Here is a 24,226-nt window from a genome sequence, read left to right on the forward strand (position 1 = left end):
ATTTTGGTCGGCCATCTAATTCTTGTTCAATGAAAACAACAGTAAAGGAAGGCGGAATAAGAGCTGGCGGTTCCGGTTTACTTAAGAAGTAAGTAATTGTATAGCGCCCCTTGCGGTTGTGGTGGAGACACGCAGGCACCTGACGTTGCATTCTATTGACAGTGGAGTGGACGTTGGTGGTGTTGCACGTCATTTACTACAGAGGGCGCTGTAGCTAAAAGCACCAACACTTGAAACAGTGGCGGTTAGCAGGCGGCTCGGAGCGGGACCCTTGAAAACAAAAACAATTCCCCGTGTGTGCGGTTGTCAGCTCCCCGTAAGTAGCGGGTATGCTGTTTAAAGATTATTTTACCTATCCCTATTACCTATATAATAAAGTAAAAAGGTTTTGTTTTTAAACGAAAGAGGCAGACATATTGGTTAGTGATTTGTTAGCGTTTCTCTGCCAACAAACCGCTGCATGTGTGTGTAGCTAAACGTCAGCGACAGAAACAGGAGGTATAGCGTCAAAAATGCCTCCCAAGAAGTATCAGCTGAAGACGGCAGCGGCCAACGCTTCCACCTCGCTGGAGCCCGAGTCTGAGGACATCAGCCTGGAGACGACCGTGCCCACCACCGAGGACGTGTCCTCGTCTGACGAGCAGCGGGGCGGCTCCCAGAAGCCGACCCGTCAGCTGCTGGAGAGGAAGGAGCTGCTGTACAGCGTCCAGCTGCTGAAGATCGAGCTGTCTCAGAAAAATCTCACCATAGACAACATGAAGGCCGACCACATGTCCAAGGTGAGGGGGATCTTCAGCCTGACCCAGAGGAATAATACTACATAATAATAGATAGGGCTGCAACTAACGATTATTTTCTTGATTAATCGAGCACTTGTTTGGTCCCTAAACTGTCAGAAAATGTTGAAAAATGCAACATTACAAATGGCAACTAAAGATGATGTGAGTATTGATAATAAAATAAATAATGGTAATGCAGTAAATGAATAAAACTAATAAGAAGATATACGGATGGATACGAGTGAACTAGAATATAATAATAGATGTACAAAGTAAATGGAAGATCTGATAAGAGTTATGTGACAAAATTATTAACCTGTAACTTTCATTATCCTTGAAGGAATCACAGGCTTGTGTGGCAGTTATTATTACAGCAGTAATTTGTCTGTGTCTGTGATCGTTGTGTGTCTGTTTCAGATTGATGAGATGGAGGAGAAGCTGAATGACACCATACATCAGAAACAAGTGTTGGCCCTGAGACTGGACAGCCAGCTGAAACTCGCTCAGGAAGAAAGCAGGTACAGTAAGAAAGGTGGACAGTGGAAATGATGACATTCTCAAATGCCTCGTGATTCAGTTTTAATGATGGATTTGTTATATGGAACAAAGAAACCTTATTCACAAATTTAAGAAACTGAAAAATAAAATAAAAGGCCTGTCTTCTATAGAAGGGAGCAGGCTCTGCGGAAGCAGGAGATGGAGACCCTTCTGCTCAAGCAGCAGCAGCTGGAGGAGACAAACCGACAGCTGTGTGAAAAGGCTGGAGAGCTGCGGAAGTCTCTCAGGGATCTGGAAATCTCCCAGGACAAGTACCAGGAGCTCCGTGACCTCCCTGAAGACACCATCTCCATACAGGAATACGTAGCTGTAAGTGTGGTGATTCTCTTCCTGATAGTAACCAGAAAGCTCAGTGCTCAGGGAGCATGGTGAATTTTCTTTTTTGTGTAATATGTGTCTCTAGAGGGCCACACAGTGATGTAGTGGTTAGCACTCTCGCCTTGCAGCGAGAAGACCCGGGTTCGAGCCCCAGTTGGAACAAGGGCCTTTCTGCATGGAGTTTGCATGTTCTCCCCGTGTGTGCGTGGGTTCTCTCCGGGTTCTCCGGCTTCCTCCCACAGTCCAAAAACATGCAATGTGGGGATAGGTAAATTGGACACTCCAAATTGACCATAGGAGTGAGTGTGAGAGTGAATGGTTGTTTGTCTCTATATGTGTGTGGCCCTGCGATGGACTGGCGAACTGTCCAGGGTGTACCCCGCCTATCGCCCGATGTAGCTGAGATTGGCACAGCACCCCCCGCGACCCTCTGTCAGAGGATAAAAGCGGTAGATGATGACTGACTGACTGATGTGTCTCTAGATGCGTTTCTACGAGGTGGTGACTCCTCTCCGGGCTCAGCTGGCTGAGCTCAGTGTTAAGAAGGGCAGTTTGACTGAAGAGCTGGACACACACAGAAGTCAGATGAAGGCTTTGATGGAGGTACCAAACACACACACACACACACACACACTGGTTTACATGACTCCAGAGGACATTGCAATTACTTACATTAATTTCCTGGAGACTTACTCTAACCTAATTACTACTGGCCTGTTTGGAGCATTTTTATTTATAAATAAATAAAATAGATTTTTGGAAGCTTCTAATCCAGTGGTTCTCAAATTTTTATGTCAAGTACCACCTGAGAAAATATGGAGGTCTTGAAGTAACACCATTATCACCAACGTTAAAATACAGTGGTGTAAATAGGCCGAGCAAAGTCAGCTACAGACTTTTCACAGGAGGCAGATTTATAATTCCCGATAAGCTCTCTCATTATCCTCCTCTTCCTCACTAATACTTCACATACTGGTATAGTGAAATTAGATGGAGATGGAGATGGAGCGAGAGTTAAGGTGACTCTTATTATAATTTCAAATTATTATCATCATTAGTATTATTATTTTGTTTAATTTTCAATGAATTCCATTCAAAATCATCAGTTCCACTTTGATCACATAGAACAATATTTCTGATTTTTCCTCCAAGTACCACCAGAGGGAGCTCACGTACCATTGGTGGTACACATGCCAGAATTTGAGAACCATGGGGTCTAGTTAATTTAAAATCTCGAGGATAAGCATCACAATTTTTACATTAATTGATTTCTTTTTGACACCTCTAATACTCTGTGTCAACCGCTGTCATTTTTATTTATGAGATTAAAATTCATAGACTGTTACTTTTAACATTGATTGCGCCACCTGTGCATCATTGTCTTCCGTCCTGTCAATATTCGTTATTTAGTGTCTGTGTAAGTTGGTTACAGATCAGAGAAGTCTGTGATGAGATGAGTCAGTGAATGATGATTCATCTGGAGGCAGGGTCAGAATCTGGCAAATGTAGCCTGTAACCAGCCCCGGGCTGCTGTGTGTAGGTGTACTGACATATAAAGAATGTGTTTGTGGTACAAGACCAAACAAGTGACAAGTAACAATGCCATAACACTTTATTTTGAAGTTGTTACTGAACAGATGCTTGTTTCCTGATACCACTCAGCATGCAATTTAGTCATTAACTCAAGGTAATTTCAGGACAACGATGAGATGTTTGCAATGAGAGCGTCTGCTGCATCTGTATGACACTACAAGCATGCTCCTGGAAGTGTTTTAAACAAGCATGGTATTAATAAAAAAATAAGATTTTGAAGATTCCGAAGATGCTTTACCGTTCAAATCACTAGTCGACACATTCGAAGATATAAAAGCATCATTTTCATTAAAAGCCAGCTTGAAATTGGCGCGGTGTCCCTGTCATATGAAGTCTGTAAACGTGTATGTGTATCTGCAGAGCTACGAGGAGGAGCGGCGTCTGCGTGCTGAGCTAGAATTGAGGAGCCAGAGACTGACACTGGAACTGGCTGATACCAAGCAGCAGATCCAGGAAGGAGACTACCGCCTCGTCAACTACCCGAACATCAAACGGTGCGTGTGTGATAGTATGAGAGAACCAGAGAAATATAGATTTCTTCTTTCTAGATCTAATGAAGGAGGTCAGGCTGTGATATTTAAAGTGCCCCTGCTGTTTTTACACTTGGAGGAGGCCAAAGTGTGACCGAGTGACCAATAACTGAACAAAACATAGACAACATATTTTCTTCTGGGTTAAAGAGCAACTTTGGCAAACCAGTGAATCAAAATATACTGCTATTGATTGTTTGGTTTTAGAGTCTTTTTCTTACTAATTAAAACAATTTTTTTTTTAGCTTCTTAAATGTGAATATGTTCTGCTTTCTTTGCTCCATATAACAAAGAAATCATTAAAACTGAAAAAGAACATCAGCATTTCCAGGTTTGGTAAACACATTTTACATTGATTTTTTCTGCCATTTTACAGACCAAACAAGTACTGAAAATAATCGTGTATAACACGACCTTTATATAATCGTGTTATATACATGTTTGCAGCCAAAATCTTTGTTTGTTAGGTGTTTTCAATTTCAATTTCATTTTGATAAAGATTTTTTCAAAACTCCATAACTATGCATAAATATTTGCCTGATTTATACTCTCATCATGTGCACAACACTTTTAAAATATGTTGAGAAACAGAAATGATGTGTTTTGGTTTGACAAACCTGTTGCTCAACACTTTCCTCTCATGTCTTGCACCTGGATTTTCTTAGGTCACGGACACAGTCATAAAAAAGGAAAAAAAATAAATCTCCCTGTTTGTTTCAGCAGACGCTGAAATGGACCACCTCCTTTTCTTGTTCCTCTCAGTAGTTTTAAAGTTTTAAAACCTTTTTTCCTCCTAAGTTGACTAAAAGTAGCGAGAACATACAATAAACAAGCTTACAGAAGGATACTGATCTTGATATCAAGGCCTTAAAATACACAAGGAACAGAACTGGCTGAAGGTTTATGGTTGGAGACAACTGGACCCTTTTGTCGCTCTTTAAGTTTTGTCAAGCAACAGTTATCAAAATGTCAAAGCGCTGAAGAATAAATTCTGGATACTGTAAATGGATGAATCTCACTCAGTAGATTAATGAATTCTATTACTCCTCCATGTTCATGATGTGGATATTTAAGTTGTAACTTAACCCCTTTCTCTCTGCTGTTTACAGAGATTGTGACAGTTTTGAACGAGAGCTGAGGGAGTTAAAGAGGAGATTTGAAACACTGGACCTGACTCACACTGCAGTGACCAGAGAAAGGGACTCACTCAGTAAAGAGGTGCTTCACAAATTTCGAGCACACACTGACAACATGTTTCATCTTCAGGATTCTCATGTTTGCTGTGTGCTGTCATCATTTCTTTAATTTGTCCCATCCTTTTCCACCAGGTGGCAACATTGCAGCAGACAGTGACTTTACTAGAGAAAGACAAGGACTACCTCCACAGGCAGAACATGGAGCTAAATGTCCGCTGTGCACATGAAGAGGACCGCCTAGAAAGACTTCAGGTCCTCAAAGATCTGCTTGGATGGTCATCCAACTCCAAAGTATTAGGATGAAGGCCTCTAACGTAACTTTCACTTCCTGTCTCTATGTCACAGGTGCAATTAGAAGACACCAAGAGGGCCAGGGAGGACACCTATGAAAAATATGTAGCATCCAGGTCAGGCTCTTCACTGATTGTTCTCATCTAATCTTTATAAGCTCTATCTTCTTTAGAAAATCACCCACTTTTGGTATAAGTGGTTTCATCTGCCAGCAAAACAATCTGACTTGTAACAAGAAATTGTGCAAGGCACTTCATTTAATTAACTCTCCTTCTTTCTGCTACAGAGACCATTATAAGATGGAGTATGAGAACAAGTTAAGAGAGGAGTTGGAGAACATCAGACTGAAAACCCATCAGGAGATTGACAACCTGCAGAGAACCTCCAGGGAGATGTACGAAAGAGAGAACAGGTACCTTCACCATTTAAATCTGACTCTGAAGAAACACGTGTAAATATCAGAGGCTATTTAAACCAAAGGAATAGGCCAATTTTATTAATGATGTGTATTAAAATGTCTTTATTTGTTTGCTTGTCTGCAATCATGAGGATTTTTTTTTATTATATTTTACATGCAAGAGGTTTTAGCAAGTAGTAAAAATACAGTACAGCTTAAATAATTACTGTACATGTAAATGATTATTTTCATGATCGGTTAATTTGTCGATTATTTGATTCGATGTTTCCCAAACCTCGAAATTATGACTTTCTCAAATGTCTGGTTTTGTCCACAAACCAAAACATTTAAAAAGCTGCAAAGTTGGAGTAATTATTCAAAGAACACTAAAATCCGATTAATTAATCGATTCTCAAGATCATTGACGATTAATTAATTATCGATTAATCAAGTAATCTTTCCAGTATCACCAAAATAAAGGCAAATACCGACATAACCTTAAAACAACAAAGATGTGTTTTATATTTACAGCACAACACAAGCATAACCCTCTGCACAAGTGTTGAGAGCATCCTTTAACGGTCTGCGTGCGTTTTTGTTTTACCAGGAATCTGCGTGAGTCCAGAGACGATGCAGTGCTGGAGAAAGACAGAGCTGTGGCAGCTGAGAGAGACACTCAGTCCAGATACGATCAGCTGCTGGAACAGTGAGTTTTACCATCTATCACACACATGGTATAACTCGATACAGGTGTCCAGTCCATAGTTTATTTATTCCTCTTTTCTTCTTTCTTTTATGCTTTTTCTTTATGGCTGCTCAATTTCATTGTACTTTATTGCGACAGTGACCGAAAGCCAATCAAACTTTACATGTATGGCATTTTTCATAAATTACAGTACAAAGTGCTTCACATACCAAGGCCAAAGTTATATAATTAGATCCTTTTATTGTGATCTTTAATATTTCTTTAATTGCTGCTTCTGATGAAGTTTTTTTACCTCATTATGCAGTACTGCTGAGTAGTACAGTAGTATCACTGTTTATTGCAGATAATTCACTTAAATGCCACTTTATTAGGTACACAGGCCACCTAATAATGTGACAGCCGATGTGGTCTTCCTGCAGTGTAGCCCATCATCTGCACACCTGGCTTGTAATGAGTGCTTCTTTGACTTATGGTAGCATCCAACATCTCGCACCAGTCTCACTATTTTCCTGTAAGATCTGGCATCACGGCGAGGCATTTGGCCCAGAGAACTGCAGCCCACTGGATATTTTTTAGTCTTTTTTTGGACCTTTTGTCTCTGTAAACTCTAGAGATGGTTGTGTGTGAAAATCCCCGTAGATCAGCAGTTTCTTAAATACTCAGACCAGCCCATCTGGTATCAACCTAAATGCACTGAAGTTGCTGCTCTGTGATTGGCTGATTTAGATATTTGTTTTAACAAGCACTTAAAGCAGTACATAATACATGGCTTGGGAGTGTGTCTTACATTAATCTGAAGTGGCAAAGCATCTAGTCAGTAACTCGTCAGATAAATGCAGTGTAATGTATAAAACATGTAACAACAGGAAACAACACCACTAAAAGCTGCTGTTTTTAATAACAAGCACGTTCAGTCAACGTTAAATCCACCTTGAGCCCAAAGCTCTTGGATACAATAGTGTTTGAATCATCAAGGAGGATTGTGTCATCAGTGGAGCATGACCACTGGCGATGTAGCATTAAAGCAAACACTGTGTTCAGCAGCACTGGTGGTCCTCAGGGAGTTAAACACTCCCAAGTCTCCCCCCCCCCCCACACATACATCTGCTGCACTTAAAGATCCAGTGAAAGGAAAGGATATTGTCATTATACAACTGAAATTTGCGAGGTCAAATGGAGGAGTTGATCAGAGCCCGGAGGAAACCCACGCAGACACATGGGAGAACATGCAAACTCTGCATAGAAAGGTCCCAGACCGTGAATCACACCCGGTGTATAATTTTTTTTGCATTTTTTTGGAGCCTTAGAATAAGTTATTTATTGGTACTTAAAGCTGTAGCCATAGCAGGAAAACACACCCAAGGAAAGACTCACCTACTGGGAAAACACTCTCACTTGATGCTGATTGGGTCACAGAAAAGACTGCGTCTAAAACAAATTGGGTTATGGTTAGTGGGCGTGTTTTCCTGAGGGCTTACACTACCATGTTTCTATAGCAAGGAAAGCATCTTTATTGTCATTATACCACAGATTGCACAATGAAATTTCGATGTCAGATGGAGTAAACCGAGTGGACCAAAATAGCCAGATTGTGCATTTTGAAATGAAAGTCACTGCTTGAACGAAAGTAGTCCCGAGAAAAATCAGTCTTTCTGGTGTACGAAGCCCACTTAAGTTTAAGAGAAAGGGAGAAGTGAGCGTAGTCTGCATATATACGACTCTTGGCGAGTCACTGTTAATACCCATTTACAGTGGAAAGTAAACAGAGTTCACCTGAGGTCAACGGTTAAACTGTCACGAAAACAAAAACAAATTTTACCTGGATATCATCCCATTATTTTCAATCAATCCCTTGTCTTTGTTGGCCAAACATCAATTGGAAGCACGTTTTGTGTGTGCGTTTGTCCTGAGCCAAAATAGCGCACCGCATAAATTGAACATAATCACCGCGCTCATTAGTGACAACATTTTTAAACGTACGATACGATTTATGGGTCACGTAAGATCACACTCACTTACCGTCAGCAGAAATGCCTCTTGCTGATGTGTTAGCCCGTCGCAGGTTGTCACTGGGTGCAGCGGGACTGTTGTAGTTGTTGTTTACCAGCTCTAACTTAAAAGCAGATGGACATTTTGCTTTTAAGAGCTGTCCAAAGGTCACATATTATAAGTCAGAGGTCAGTTTAGTACGAGCTGGTCTTACTGGCCTACTTGGTGGGAGTAAAATACTTTCAGTGCAAGTAGAATGCAAAGGAAAGGTTCTTATTGAACTCTGGCTGACAGTTTAAAGTGAAATGAGTTGTGATTCCATAGTAAGACCTTGTGTATTTTTCTGTTGTTGCATTTATTTATTTATATATTTATTCATGTCCTTTTGGTGCCTCTGGGTCATGGTCATGTAGAAAGTTTCAAATTTTGCACATAAACTGCAACTTACACAGACACACACACGCAAATATCACACAAACATCTCTTCTGCAAACAATGCTATACGAAAACAGACAGATTCAGCTATCGTACTCGCATTTAACTTAAAAATGAGCTTGACAATATTATGTGATCACATACCTAAGTAAGTTTTTCACATACGATCATCACATACCTAAGTAAGTTTTTAATGAGGTTTATCAGTAATAAAAGGGAAATAAATAAATACAAATGGAATAGAATCAGAATATAAATACATATAAATGCATATTGTGAATATAAGCACTATGTGCACAAATGGAATATATGGTAAACCATGTTTTTGTACTTTATTTCTCCTGCATACATGCTGGTATGTATCAAGTTATGTGTGTTAGGCAAACACACACACACACACACACACACACAAATTAGTGACTATCGATTTATGATAGATATTTGATTAGGGCTGCAACTAATGATTAATTTCATAAACAATATTTTCTTTGATATGTGGAGCAAATAAACCAGGACATTTTCACATGTACGAAGCTGAAAATTGTTTTAATTCTTCAAAAAACACTCAAACCGTTGACGATCCATTTAGTAATTGATTAATAGTCGATTCAACGAGTAATTGTTTTGAGTTCCATTAAGTTAAACAGCCTAATCTAAAATCAATCTAAAGCCCAAAATTCAAATCGTAGCCTTAAACCTAACCAAGGACCAGATGTTGGTCTCCACGGGGACTATACTGGTCCTGACGGGCTCAGTGTTTATGCCAGAAAAGCTCCTGAAGAGGTAACGAATAAAAGTGCACACACACACTCACACATGTAGACATGCAGCAACAGCAGCCGCAGTAGTAGTAGTCGTAGTGTCCCTGTCCGGCGTTACTACTACATGCCAGTCATTTCTCCAGATCCAAACCACCAGCTGTTGGAATTTCCACACATGCAGACAAACACACACATGCACGTCACTCTCCCTCTCTCTCTCCCTCTCTCTCTCTCTCTCTCCCTCTCTCCCCCTCCCTCTCTCTCTCTCTCTCTCTCCCTCTCTCTCTCCCCGTCTCTTTGCAGCGATCACGTTGCCTTGCTGCGTCGCATCACAGGCCAGCAACGACAGATGCTAGCCACAAGCCCTTAACACCTAACCCCACGCACGTCCCTATTTTTGGGGCAAAGAATGAAGCAGACAAGCTTGAAATGGCGTCAGATGATCATAGCGTAGAGAACCGGCTTGAATCTCAGTGCTCCGTTTCAGAATGCCAGTTATGGCAATCATCTCCTCAACAAAGTATTGAATACAGTTTTCCATGTTCAACTTTGTCGCGGACAAAAACATGCCCTCATGGAATTTCCACTGGGAACGTCTAAAATTGCCATTTAAGAGGAGAGAAAATAACATTTTCACTTTCTTAGGGACGTTTTGCCTCTTTGAATCTAGATTGCGGCGGCCATTCATGAACGAAGGTGTAATATGCCGGCCATGTGTACACGTCTGTCACTGTGAGCACACAGCTCAGGCCTGCACTCTATGGATGATGAAATTCTATCAGGTCAGCTGTAATCGAGAGTTATTAATATTATCCAGAGAACATCTACAGTGGGACAGAGCCTCTGTGTGTTTGTGTTTGAACTCTGCCTGAAGAAGCAAACACGGCTCGCACAATTATTCTGATTAAGTTAATTTTTACTCTATAAAATGTCTTTAAAAGGTTTTTATGTTGCTTTGCTAACATCCAACCAACCGTCCAAACCTCAAATATCCTCAATTTAAGATGAGGCAAGCAGTAAATGATCATAAAACTATCTCTAATCAAAATTATAAGCGACTTAATTGCCTATTATATTGTTGTGCTCTTGGCAAACGGTCTCCGTGTCATGTTTTGTGTGAGCTTTCTCACTCGCACGCATTTTTGTGACGAGGCTTTGACAGTATCATCTGAGAGTTGCTACCCACTTAATAAGAAACATCTTCCTCCAGCTGCCAGGTAGAATCATGGATGATCAAATGAGACCAAACTTTGCTGCAAGCAACATTGACAAATATTCTTCTGTCACCAGATGATTTAATGCTTGGCGTGGCTCTTGTGTGATTTGGTGTCATGCCGTAGATATCGAGCCTCTTAGCACTTAGCGAACATGCAAATTTCCCCCCAAATGATTATTGTGCAAGGCAGAACACTGTCAAAACAAACATGTCATTGTGTAGATTATCACTAGAATGTGATTATATTCCTATGAAGGACAATGTTGCATCAGGTGCCAGGTGCATGTCTTAGCTCAGCCAGGAGTTTACAGTCCACATCTCTGTCTGCACCAAAACAAATGATCTCACACTTACTCATTTCTTTTTTTGTCTTTTCAAGGAACTGACTCGCATTCACATTCACCGAGGTGTGTAATGTGCCTGTGTTTGTGTCTCCGTCCACGCAGGTACCGTCAGCTCCAGCTGGGAACTGACAGCCGGGTAGCCGAGCTCTCAAACCAGGCCAAGCTGCACTCCTTCGAAGCCGAACGCGCTCAGATGGTCAAGGAGGAGACGGCGAAGTCTCTGGCACAGTGTCAGGTGGAGTGTGAGAAACAACAGAAGAAACTGGAGGTACTCCTAAAATAAACAAAAAAAAGGATTGTTGCATATACCCGGTTACAAGTCCTGCTCAGTTTCCAATTAATTTGGAATAAATAATGATGGAGGTGAACGAGGGATTTCAAAGACCCACTGAAATAACAGCGACAGACTGTTGCAACTCCCGTTATCCCTGGAGCTGATTGAGTACAACAAAGGATACTGATTTGTAAAGTGTCCTGTGGTGCTGCAGAATAAACTGCTGCAACTGATACTGTCACTAATCTGTCATAATCAGCTCTTTAATGCCGACCCCTTGTTTGGGAAGCAGAAGCACTAATGTAGAAGGATTAGCAGATATGCCAAATACAAATCCTCCTTTTGTCACATTATCAAATAAATTACAGTAAAACGTATTATGATGATAATGTCATGAAAACGTTTACAAAGGCAAACTCTTCAATCCTGTTGTCCAGGTGCAGTTTAATTGGTTTGTATGTTTTTAGACTAATTAAAACAGGCTCTCTGGTTTTTCAGCTTCATAAATGTGAATATTTGAAGAAAAAATAATTAAAAAAGAATAATTTTACTTTGTGGACGAAAAGAGACAGTTTAGATCTTCATCATTTAGAGAGTTGGGGAAACACAGATGAACATTTTATGGCCCTAACAACGGACTGATTCAACGAGAAAGTATATGAAAGTAAAGGTATTTGCAGCCCTAAAGGACAAACTGTATTAATGATTATAGTCACGTATTCTCCGTCAACTGTTTGTAATCAAGCTTAAAGTCCTGTGTCATGTGTTACATTCGTTCATTCCTCATTCTTATGCTCGCATTGAAGGGTTGTTGTCTCCTAGAATGTTTCATAAATCTCAGTCTTGATGTTCTGTTGTACTCTTCACCAACATTATGAAAGCCAGAATCGACAGTAAGTAAAATACTTGCTGCAAATATCACATGAATGAAAGCAACCAAATCAAACCTCACAGCCTTTAAAGATTTGATTTGCTTAGAATTATGTCTTTTTTGCTCTTTCTTTCTGTCCATTGGCTCCATTACTGTCTCTGTCCTCTGTCCCAAACCTACACTGATTATTGATGTATTAATGAACCAAGATCAGGTCCATTTCCTCACCTTTATTGAACCCTGTCCTGCTTAACTGAGCGACAAACACTATGTACGTGATTCAGCGATGCGTTGTACACACTTGCGCATTTTTCGTTCCTTACAAGCAAGTGAACAGTTCAACTGCTGGCATCTTAGTTTGTTGCTCAGCTTTGATTTTGTTCCAGTTCTTCCTTTCATGGACTTTTTCTTCTTCTTTTTTTAGCTTCTCTGTCTTTGTCAGTGTGGGAAAATGAGAAACAGTGAATCGCAAAATGCTTTGTAGGAAAACATTTCTATATTTACCATAACAGTTACTCTGGAGGACTAATCGTCGTAAAAAAAACAAAAACAATTTGGTTTTAGTTGACACTTGAATGAAATAATCGATTAATCTGTTGATTATTTTCTCGATTAATCGTCTGGTCCATAAAATATCAGAAAACGTTAAAAAAAACGTTGATCAGTGTTTGTCAAACCTGGAAATTATGATGTTCTCAAATGTCTTGTTTTGTCACGAACCAAAAAGATTCAGTTTAAATGATTTCTTTATTACGTGGAAAATATTCACATTTAAGAAGCTGAAACAACCAGAAATCTGGTTTTAATCATGAAAAAAGCTTCAAACCAATGAATTGATTATCAAAATAGTTGACGATTACTTTAGTAATTGATTCATTTGCTAAGTAATTGTAATTGAGTAATTGTTTCAGCTCTATACAGATACAGATTAGATTATAATCTTTTATCCATCATTTCATTAGAAACGACAGAATGTGATGGTACTAGGACCGCAAGTAATGATTATGTTCATTGAATATTTTCTTGATTAATCCTCAGTTATTAGGTCAAAAATAAATTAATGTTTCCCAAACCTTGAAATGAAATGTTTTCAAATGTCATGTTTTTCCCCACAAACAAGAATTATTCAGTTTCACTGATTTGATCGTTATATAAAACAAAGAATACCAGGAAATATTCACATTTGAGAAGCTGAATGATCAGAGAGCTTGTTATTAATTAAAAAAAAAGTACTCAACCAATTAAACAATTATTAAAATTATCGCTGCAGCCCTATACAGAACCGTACTACAATAATACAGTGCAATAACTGACAGTAACTTTATTTCCCTGGAGAATATTTTGTTCAAGTTGAAAAGCTACTCTTCTTCTTGTTGTATCTCTCTCTCTCTCTCTCTCTCCCTCTCCCTCTCTCTCTCTCTCAGCTCCTCACTCAGGAGTTTTACAGGCTGCAGACGTCATCAGACAAGCAGGTCGTGGAGCTGCAAGCTCGGAATGCCGAGCAGGCTTCTCGCCTGGAGACATACGAAAAACTGGAGCAGGAGTTAGATCAAGTCACAATGCAGGCTGCTGAGAGTAAGCATGTAACGCTACCTCGCTCAAGCCCATGACGTTACAATAGAAGTACAAACAAAACAAGGAAAACAGATACTGTACACATGTCATGAACATGACCAGGGCTTTAAAAACGTGTGTGATACAAGTCGAGACGTAAGGAAAATCATTTGTTGCTTTGAAAGTGTGATCAAGGGACCTTGAGAAATTTGATGGAACAGGACTTTTCTTTCATTTTTAAAGTCTAAAAGGTCATGTGTGTGATATTCAGGTGGGGTAATTGGCATACATTGAACATACAACCCATAAGTATGTTTGCATATGTGTCTAATCATTTTTAAAAAACATTTGTTTGATTTTCATATCCTTAGAATAAGCCCTGTCTACTTTAAGCATTGGCCTTGCTTTATAGATGCCACCATCTTGTGCTGTCATGTTTCTGCAGCATTGTTTATAACTTTCATGTTGATGATGTGCTTAGGAAAGAATGGAATAAGAGTCCCCCCTGTTTGTTGCTCTCTGCAGTTTCAACAGTAGATGTCACTGATTCTTACACACTAGACCTTAAAGTCCCTTCTTTTCATTATGCTCATTATATGAGATTACAATGTTAATGTGTAGTTTTAGACTAGTTTTTAATTGGTGATCCCTTCAAAAATTCTGAAAGTACAGCACATGGTTATTGGTCATGGAGTTATATAATGACTTGTTGTTTACGTTTGTTTGTCTCCAGTTGAGGACGAAGAGGAGGCAGAGAGAGTTTTGTTCTCATATGGCTATGGAGCCAATGTTCCCACAACGGCCAAAAGAAGACTAAAGCAGAGGTACAGCACATGATTTATTTCAAATATGAGATCATGCAACGGGAGATGTCATTAAAAACAAGAACGTTTTATTTTTTGTAAGCTAAACAAATCAACCTTTCAGTCATTTAATTTGCATAGTTTCTTGTATATTTTTAATGGGGCCTTTTTCACCCCCATTCTTCGTCTGCCCTGCACCACGTACTGTATGTTTAATGAGCAGGTAGGAAAACTGTCTGCCTTAATAATAGTCTGCAGGGTCTGTAAAAAAAAAAAAAAAAAAAAAAGAATCGAAATCAAACCGACATCTGATTTTATTGTGACCGTAGAGACAGCATGTTGTGTTAATATTTTACACATGGATTTTCTTCAACAAAATTCATGTCAGCTTTAATTCTTCTGCTGTCTCTCCTTAGGTTTTGTTTTTATCCGTGTTTGTCTGTTTGTTTGTGTGTCAGTGAGCAGCAGAACGCACAAAGTAAAAGGATGGATTTTTATCAAATATTCTTGATGTAAATTAGGGCCCAAGGAAGAAATTATTGGATTTTGAAGAAAAACAAAAACAAGACTTGTTTACTTTGTGAGATAACTGAGCAGCCTTAGTGGATGTTTGCACTCTCTTGAGTGCTTTCTCTTCTACCTTTCACATTGTATTATTATGGCATGCTGTATGTTATCCATTTATTATTTTCTGGCTGAATTGATTTGTTGATTGGCCCCTAAACTTGTGAAAAATACCAGTCATTGTTTTAGGGCTAAAACAATTACTCGATTAACCGATTTTTAATAGATTACTAAATTAATCGATTTAGTAATCGATAATCGATTAAACGGTATGGGTGTTTTTAAGGAATTAAAACAAGTTTTCAGATTTTTTTAGCTTAAATGTGAATATTTTCTGATTTCTGTGCTCCGTATTACAAAGAATTCATTAAAACAGAATAGTTTTTGGACAAAACAAGACATTTGAGAACATCATCCTTTCTAGGTTTGAGAAACACTGATCAGTATTTTCTGACATTTTATGGACAAAACTATTTGATTCATCAAGAAAATAATTGAGAGATTAATGGATTATGTAAATAATCCATTAATCTGAAACGATTATGAAAATAATCGCTAGTTGCAGCCCTATAATAATTGTTGTAGCTCCACTGTCACCCTCATTGTCTTTTTATATTCTCATTAGGAATCGACATGTTGAAGAATCCTCAAATATTTTCCGCACACAAATCTTTGATTTTGAAAGCATGTACTGCGTGTACAGCTATAAACCTCTGCTATGACTACACAAACATCATGGAAATTACACGCTAGTGTAAACTTGTTTGTGTTATCATGTTTTGGAATTTTCACGACTGTGTTTGTGTGGCTGTCATGCAGCGTTCACCTGGCCCGCAGGGTGTTACAGCTCGAGCGGCAGAACACGACACTGAGGAGAGAGCTGGAGAGACACGAGTCACAGTCGGGACGGATATCCGAGGAGGTAAACTAATACATACCAACACATACACAAATACAACATCCAGGTGTTTGCCTGCGTGTGGGACATCTGCAAGTGAATGTAAAACCAGAAGCAAAAAAAAGTAGCCATTCAAATCATAGTGACTGCGATCAAAGGTTACAATGATTTATTTCTTCTGGCTTTTCCTTCTCTCTAATGACATAACAGTTATTATCACAGAGCCAAGTTCTGGAGCTCGTCTTTGATCGTTTCTTTTCTCACACACAGTTCCTCTGCTGAGTCAGTAGCAAAAGTACACGTAATTGTTCTCAAAGAGAGACTCAGTCATGACATGACTGAGGGTTGCTTTTTTATTTCTCTGAAAGGAAAACAATGGCCACAAAATGACAAATTTATTCTAATTCAGCAGCTTGTGCGGTTGAGTGCCACATACGTCGAACGATTCGAAACTTCAGGTCTTTAACAATGGCAACGCTGAGTTTCCGCCTTTTTAACTCGTGTCAGTAAACTGACAGTTTGTTTAACAACTCAGACCCAGCATGTGAAAAGTGAGAATCTTAAGTCTTCGCACTTGTCACACCTGTCAGCAGAGCCAAAAAACTGTGACGGCCATGCTCTTCACTCGCCCCATCAACAACACACTGACTGCACCGATCACTGAGGCTTTTGTTGCATTTGCACGCCGTGTGCATGCGCAACAACTAAGACTTTAATTTTAGGTGTGTGTCTATGTTTCATCACGTGTCTAACACACGTGCTAAGATTGTAAAAATCATCCAGCGTGAGTTTTGCTTCTAAGAACGACACCTCAGCTCGTGAGCTTGCGTGTTTCGTGCTTGTTTTTTGTTTTTTTTAATACTATTATTATTATTATTGTAGTCTCACTGAGAGCAGACAGGAGAGAGAAGGCTGGGCAGACTTTGACCTAATGAGCCATAGGCCATTCAACTGTCATCTATGACTGACTGCTACTCATGTTGAACACCTCATGATTCATCGAGTATGAAAGGAAAGGGTGAACAATTATACATCCCATTCACTGGCACGGGCAAGGGTGTTAACCACTTAACCACCCACACAGGTGCCCTGACTAACTATTCTCCTGACCCTCCCAGCCAGTTCTGCTCACTGCTGGCTGTAAAAGTGGTTTAATGTGTAACACCCAAACATTATCTATTGTTTCACAGACATTTAACTATGATACAGGTACAGAACATGCACTCCTGTGAGGGATGTTTAAAACACTGTAAATGGGCTTTTATGTCATCAAAGGCAAGGAGGAGGTTGTTAAGTTTTTGAATTTGTGTTGCATTTTCTTCTTTATTTCTTCCTTTTTACGATTGTAATTTGGAGACGTGTTATTATTAAAAATGAACATAAAAGCAAACGTCAGAATGTCAACATGACGCATGACAACATACTGTAAAAAATGTAAGCTAAATTTGTTTACTACAAAAACTACAAAATAACTAAAGTGATTAATGTTAGATTTCAGATTTGCACAGTTTTATCCTTACATATATTTTTTAGGTATTGCATTATACATCATGTTTTTTCATCCTGTAAAAATATAGTGGTTAGTGGCTCTTGCAAAATTGTGTCTTTGTCAATGCGGCTCCAAATGAACGCACGGTTCAGGTTCCGATCTAAAATATATTAGAATTGTCGACTTTCATGTTGACGTCTCACTGCTGTTATTTTTAATTGACTAAATGTTTAATATACTTTATTATTCTGCATTTAAATCTGAAATTTGACTTGTATAATTAGATTTGCAGAACAATTACGACAGATATTGGCAAAATAGACAACCCAATCACATCAAACAAAACATTTAGGTTTCCCCTTGATCTTGGGATTGGTGTTTAATTTTAGGATTCACGATGCCCACAAGAGTGAGTCAGTCTGATCCTAGTAAATGTTGCAACCATGTGTCTCCAATCTGTATTCTCCGTTCAGGGCACGATTAGTGTCGGAGACAATATTATTAACTAGCCTTAACATGTCCATGCAAAGAGTTCCTCCAGGGGTTGGCTTAAAGTCTCTGAACAGTTCTGGACTGTTGAGGCGTGGACAAACACTTGTACCATGTCGTATTACAGTGTTGCAAAGAGCCGTAAAAAACTGTTGCATGCTTCACTATGCACATAAAATGTAAAGAAAAATGAGCAGAAGCATTTGAGCTGAGTCATGTTCTTTCCTTTATGGAAGAAGAATATTTGTGACAGTTGGTGAATAACGGCTGCAGGTGGCACATGCAACAGCACAAATATGTTGTTTACAGCTTCATAGTCTAAAACGACTGAATCGGACTGGTATCGGTATCGGCAGATACTGGAGTTTGTGATATTGGTATTGACACAAAGAAGTGGTATCGTGCCATCCTTTCTTTGTCCCAAAAGATTGAAGTTCGCGGAGGAAAGTGGATTCTCTGCTTTGTCATGTTCAGTATGGTTTTTTCAGGTTAACAAGTGATCCTCCATAAGCCTTAAGTATTTATATGAGAATACCTTTGTCTTTGTCTGTTTTCTTTGTGAATAACTATGTAGTCATGAGATGTGTTATTAAATGTGTGTGTTGGAGGAGGGAGGGGTGGTGCAGGGGAAGTTATAGTTCCTATAATGACTCAGCTATGCACATGCATTTTTTTTTTCTTTTGTCAGTTGTCGGCAGCCAATCGTCTGTTGGACCAGACGCAGCAGCCCTATAGCTACCTGATCGAGACCGCCCGACAAAAGGAGGCACAGATCGGCGCGCTGAAGGAACGCGTCTCGTCGCTCGAGGACGACGTGAGGTACATGAACAGAAGTGCACATTCTCACATGTCTCTATTCAATACCTGAACATAAAAGAATATCAACGCACAAGCTTTTACTTGATTGAAGACCATTAAGTCTTTTGTCTTTTGTTTTGCGGTTATATACTGTATCTTGTAAGTTAATCATCCTGGCAGCAGGCCATACCTCCCCACCCATTGCTGTTTTTTCAGCCCTGTTTACTTTTGTAATCCTCTCTCTCTCTCTCTCTCTCTCTCTCTCTCCCCCTCTCCTTATCACACACCTTACTCATTCTGCAGTTGTGCAAACCTGCACGCATGTTTATGTTTATGCACATGCACAAGAAGTGATCGTTTTTGACATGAGCACAAGCATGTACAGTAGATCGACCTGGCTCTGACCTAAATCGTCGCTAGTCCTCAATCTGCATTTTGACCTGGGAAATATGCAAACGCACAGACTGCAGGTTTTCTCTTGCTGCTTCACAACTAGCGAGCGCTCACCTGGGGCAAGTAGGAGTGCAAAAAAAACCCAAGAAAAATAACAAAACACTCCTGCCATTATCTTCTCATGCTTCACATGATTGACAGTGACATTGAAATTTCTACTGTGGTTGTGTTTAACAGTGCATATCACTGAGTTTCTTATGTAATACGGCAATTATACCCAAAAGCCATTTTTTTAACATTACAAATATTAGTTTCAGGTAATTTTCTGTCCATAATTTTCAGTTTTATCCATTTTTTATTTTGTTTTCTACATAGATTGTTTTTCAACCGGATAGAGACACAAACCAATATTTCCAATGCATTGATGACTTGTTTATTTCTGTATAATACAACTTAAAAAAGCAACAAAAAGACATAACAGTAACACAGGGTGTGTATGTAAGATATATTACACACACGTCTAAGTCAGTGTGCCTTTACATGACACCTGTGTATGAATGCCACACATTCATACCTGCTGAGTTGACCCAGACCTGACCCTCATTTAAGGCAGAACTCATTCTTATAACCAATTGGCATTTACTGTACAGAATATACATTACACTAATTATACAACCTTCACAAAACCTGCCTTACGGAATTACATAAGCAGATGGCATAAGCAGGACTGACTTGTTCAGTGAGTTACTCTAGGCCCACTCAGAATATCACAACGTAGTCATTATAACCTGCAATAAGAACAGTAATATTTCTTCTGTAAACTCATCTCTCCACATTGTATCTTTTTGGTGTAAACCACAGTTCTCTGAGGAAAGAGCGGAATGGTCTGCAGCAGGTGAAGAACAACATGGCCGCTGATCTGGAGAGACTCCTTAACCATCAAGAGGTACACGTGATGATCTGTAAATTGGGGCATAAAATCATAAAAACATCCTTAAATGTCTTGATTTGTCTACAAACCGAAGAGTAGCAAATTAACTACAGATTAATCACATCTAACAACAACAACAAAAATCAAATCACAGTTAACTTATTTGTTTTAAGTGATTTAAGTTCAGTGATTAATAATCAATGAACTGGTGTGACCCTACTTTTAACATGTGATATTATCCACTGTGATGTTATGGAGCTGTAAAAGCTATATTCAGTTACTATATTAGTAAGAAATACCTTTGTGTTAATCAAGATTTAGTTTGGAAAAAAATATTACAAAACGTAATGCTACACTATACTTTTTTCCCTGTTCTCCATTTTAGTAAAATATAACAAAAATATTTTCATTGTAGCTGCAACAAAAGATTATTTTCCATTTAAGTAGTATATGAAATATAAAACAACTGTTTCTGTATCTTTACAATATATTTATATATATACCATATATTCTGTTTTTTTACATGTCATTGTGTATAAAAAAATATTTACTTATGTGCCTTACTATCTACTTTTCCTTAATCTTATCTGATCTTATCTCATTTCATCTTACTGTAGGTTATCTTATCTTCCTCTTAGCTTACCTTATCTTTCAAATGGCCGTGCAGTTTCCTTTAACTCGCAGACAATATTTACCTGTCTTGTTTTGTTTTATCCACAACCTGAAAAATACATTTTACAACATTTTATTCTCAACAAATATTTTGTGTATTTGCTTGTATAATGACAAATAATCAGAGTGAATTTGTAGTTGGACTCTTCACCCACTAACAGGAAAGAGAGCTGGGTTGAGACCGCCTTGAAGCCGATGATGCATTGTTGCATTTTTTTTATTATTTTTTTTTAAACCTTTAAACAAACAGGCTTTTTATTGCACTGTGTTGCACTGTTTCCTCCAAGATTGCGTGTGCCCGTATGTGCACACACGTGGGAGTCTACGCCCCCCCCCTCTTAAACCAGCCGTTTGCTGTATGAAGTATGTGCCCTGTCACAGACAGCTGTTCCTTAGCCTGGCTGTTTGGGATGCCACCAGGGTGCGTGTGTGCGCTCGTGCGTGTGTGACATGCCGGGGCTCATGTCCTCAGGAGTGATAAATAGAACCGTGAAATGGCCCGGAGTCCTCCAACTCTGCCCTGCTACCACCACTGCAGACCCTTGGGCTTGTCGAGCTTATTGCAAATTTTCCCTCAGTTGGTCTTGGAAGAGTTCAACTGTGGCATCGGACAGACATTTCACCAGATGTATACGTTTTCTTTTGATTTTAAAAAATTCGATTAGAATTACACACATACAACCAATACTTACATTTGGGAAAAATGATCATGTCATAGCACATAACCTCTATCATGCTCGTGTGTGAATATATATGTATATATATATGTATATGTGTGTATATACATAAATATATATATATATATATATATATATATATATATATATATATATACATATATACACACACATAAACCAGACCTGTGTGTATGAAGACGTTTCTTAAAGTCGTTGCCATGTTTACCAAACTTTCACCCATTTATTTTTCTTTGAGTTTGAGTTATTGTTGTGCTTATCTCAGATATCCCTAATTGTATGTGCGGTGTTGTTGTGCAGGAGTTAGCCGTGATGAAGCAGGTCCTGATCAGAATGCAGTCCGGAGAGGGAGACTCTCTGGACCTGCTGGACACAGCCAAACCTAGCGTCACGACCTCTGGTGCAGGAAAACAGCAGACCAAACGTATCAACAAGGCTGCAGTGGAGGAGTCGCCAAACAAACCCAAACCTATTGTATTTGTAAGTGACTAATATTGGTAACACCCTTGTATGAGTCACACCACCTGAACCTGTCCAGACAGACGTTCACACAAAGGGGCACTAAAGTTTCTCTCAAAATGACAAATTGCTTTTGACACTTGGTTTTCATTCAATGTTTTCAGTGTAATCACCTGAGTAAAGATATGCTGTAGAATACCATATTTCCTTTGGATCATAAAAGAGTCAGCAGCCGTTTGTTGTCACACATCGAAGACTTTTCTGACCTTACCTTTTCTTACCCTTTTCTCTTTGTCTCCCCAACTCATTTACAGACCAATAAACAAGTTCCGGACTGGTACCAAAAGCCGAGGCACAAATAAACAGCCGTTTATTTTACCACTGCTGCTGTTAATTGTCGAGCACTCAGGTCAAACTATCTTTTAATTTGTCAAAAATGTTTGTATTTAAAACCTGTGAATTACACTTTTATACAAAAACGCAGAAACCTGTTGTTGTCCGTGTTTTGTTCTCCACCTTGGTAACAGATTATTCAGAGAGGATAAATTCTCCACGCACTGGTCCAAAACCAGAGGTAGTACCTTCCACGGGGTACACATTCCTAACTAACTGACTGCCCAAGAATTTCTCTTTCTTGGCAGCACTCGGTTTTATTAGGTCTGTCTATCATTATTTCTTCATCTTTTCCAGGTTTGCAGATACTGGTGGCCACAAACAGCATTTGAAGGAAGCTTAGCCCTTGATTTGCCCAAGCTGAGGCTCCTTTGGCTTTAAATATAGACATAGCAAGCATACCTTTTATCATTTCAGACCATGTTCTTATCGGTGTCATATTAAACATGGCCAGATGACTGCTGCGTTTGTCACTTTTCCCCATCGGAGTGCCTTTTCTAAATCGACCCTGTAGTACGGCACAATACACCGCCTGATTATCTTGTTATACTTGATAACTAGAGCAAACATCACATCAGAACTTAAAGCGTGCCTGTCACTTGTATGTCTTATCGATTTATGTACACATTGCACAATGTGTTGGATATCTGCAGGCCCCCTTTATCTCTAAATTTCAGTTGCTCAATGTATTTTCCATAATAGAGCACAAGGTGTGAAAATGTGTGACTGTTCGTCCTAAACAAGAGGGTTCTCTTATTTTAAAATCGTTTTAATAAAAGAGCACTCCGCAATCTCGGTGCGAGGTAATACTTATTTGAATTGTTAGGATATTAAATATCACTGCTTCTGCTGCGTTGATTGTGGCTATTCTTATTTTGACGTATGCCCCTCTGAGAAATATGCTGCCTCCAGACACGTGCGGAACTCTTGGGATTCTCCAGAGAGACTGTATGTGTGAACACAAATGTCCGCTGAAGTCGATCTGGAGATTCTCCTGCCAGCTTCTCGTGAGTGAGAGCCCGTGTGAGAACACAGCAGGGAAAACTCTGGAGAATCCACAGCGAGTGAAAGTGCAAGTGCCCTGCTTCGTCCAAGCTCAAGCCCCTACATCCTCCTGCTGTCTCATCCAGACAACGTCCTGCTGCTGTCGTTATACGTAAGTGGCAAACCCAAACAGTTCATGTATGAAAACAACATGAGAAAACCACACCAGTGTTTCCCAAACTTCTTACAAGCCCATTTTTTTACTCATTTTACAAAATATTGTGACCCAAATCACAAATTAAATTATGATCAGGGAAAATTTGCTATATCTGTTGCACTTTTTGAAATTTTTGGTAAATGAAATACAATTCCATTTTATGCATGTTATTTCAAACATATACACTAAAAAAAATTGAACTAAAGGGTTGGGGAAAATTCTGTCTAAGGATCCCCCAAAAAAATCCCCCGCCACCTGTTTGTGGGTCCCGACCCATTCTTTGGAATAACTGACCTATAATATATAATATATATCTGTCAAGATAGACATTTGTCTGATGGTAGCTTTAACCGTTTATAATTAATATATATCGATATAATACATATATAGATATAGATACCCAACATATACTGTAACACATACATTTCAACTTAAATGCAGTATTAATGGTCCATATAATGTATGATGTTTTATTTTTTTTTAAGGACTTGTTTATATTTTGGTGTTAAAATGTACAAGATAAATGGATGGTACTTTATTGTACTCAACAAGGTTTGACCCACTTGTAAACAACACTAGACCTTAAATAAACGAAGGAAAACAACATTATATAATGTTAGAGAGAGAAG

At 39.1% G+C, this 24,226-nt stretch overlaps 1 protein-coding gene across 1 annotated transcript; it reads left to right on the forward strand.

The window, feature by feature from the left end:
- The first annotated feature begins 7 nt into the window (after positions 1-7).
- Positions 8-24,129, forward strand: pibf1 (progesterone immunomodulatory binding factor 1). The gene is made up of 18 exons (XM_058651430.1): positions 8-779; positions 1,197-1,297; positions 1,448-1,646; positions 2,139-2,258; positions 3,609-3,742; positions 4,888-4,996; positions 5,107-5,226; positions 5,320-5,381; positions 5,552-5,677; positions 6,270-6,368; positions 11,216-11,381; positions 13,683-13,833; positions 14,546-14,636; positions 15,999-16,101; positions 18,744-18,874; positions 20,108-20,192; positions 21,845-22,024; positions 22,318-24,129. Exons 1-18 carry the CDS (start codon positions 513-515, stop codon positions 22,363-22,365), a joined length of 2,292 nt encoding a protein of 763 aa, XP_058507413.1. The 5' UTR covers positions 8-512; the 3' UTR covers positions 22,366-24,129.
- Positions 24,130-24,226: the final 97 nt, after the last annotated feature.

This window comes from Solea solea, chromosome 15 (genome assembly GCF_958295425.1).
Source record: "Solea solea chromosome 15, fSolSol10.1, whole genome shotgun sequence".
Taxonomy (NCBI): domain Eukaryota; kingdom Metazoa; phylum Chordata; class Actinopteri; order Pleuronectiformes; family Soleidae; genus Solea; species Solea solea.

Bases quoted from the DNA above. Each gene is read 5' to 3' on its own strand.
- pibf1 (XM_058651430.1), top strand. From the start codon at position 513: ATGCCTCCCAAGAAGTATCAGCTGAAGACGGCAGCGGCCAACGCTTCC. The intron at 4,997-5,106 runs GTGCTTCACAAA...CTTTTCCACCAG, and splicing joins GGGACTCACTCAGTAAAGAG to GTGGCAACATTGCAGCAGAC. The intron at 18,875-20,107 runs GTACATGAACAG...TGTAAACCACAG, and splicing joins TCGCTCGAGGACGACGTGAG to TTCTCTGAGGAAAGAGCGGA.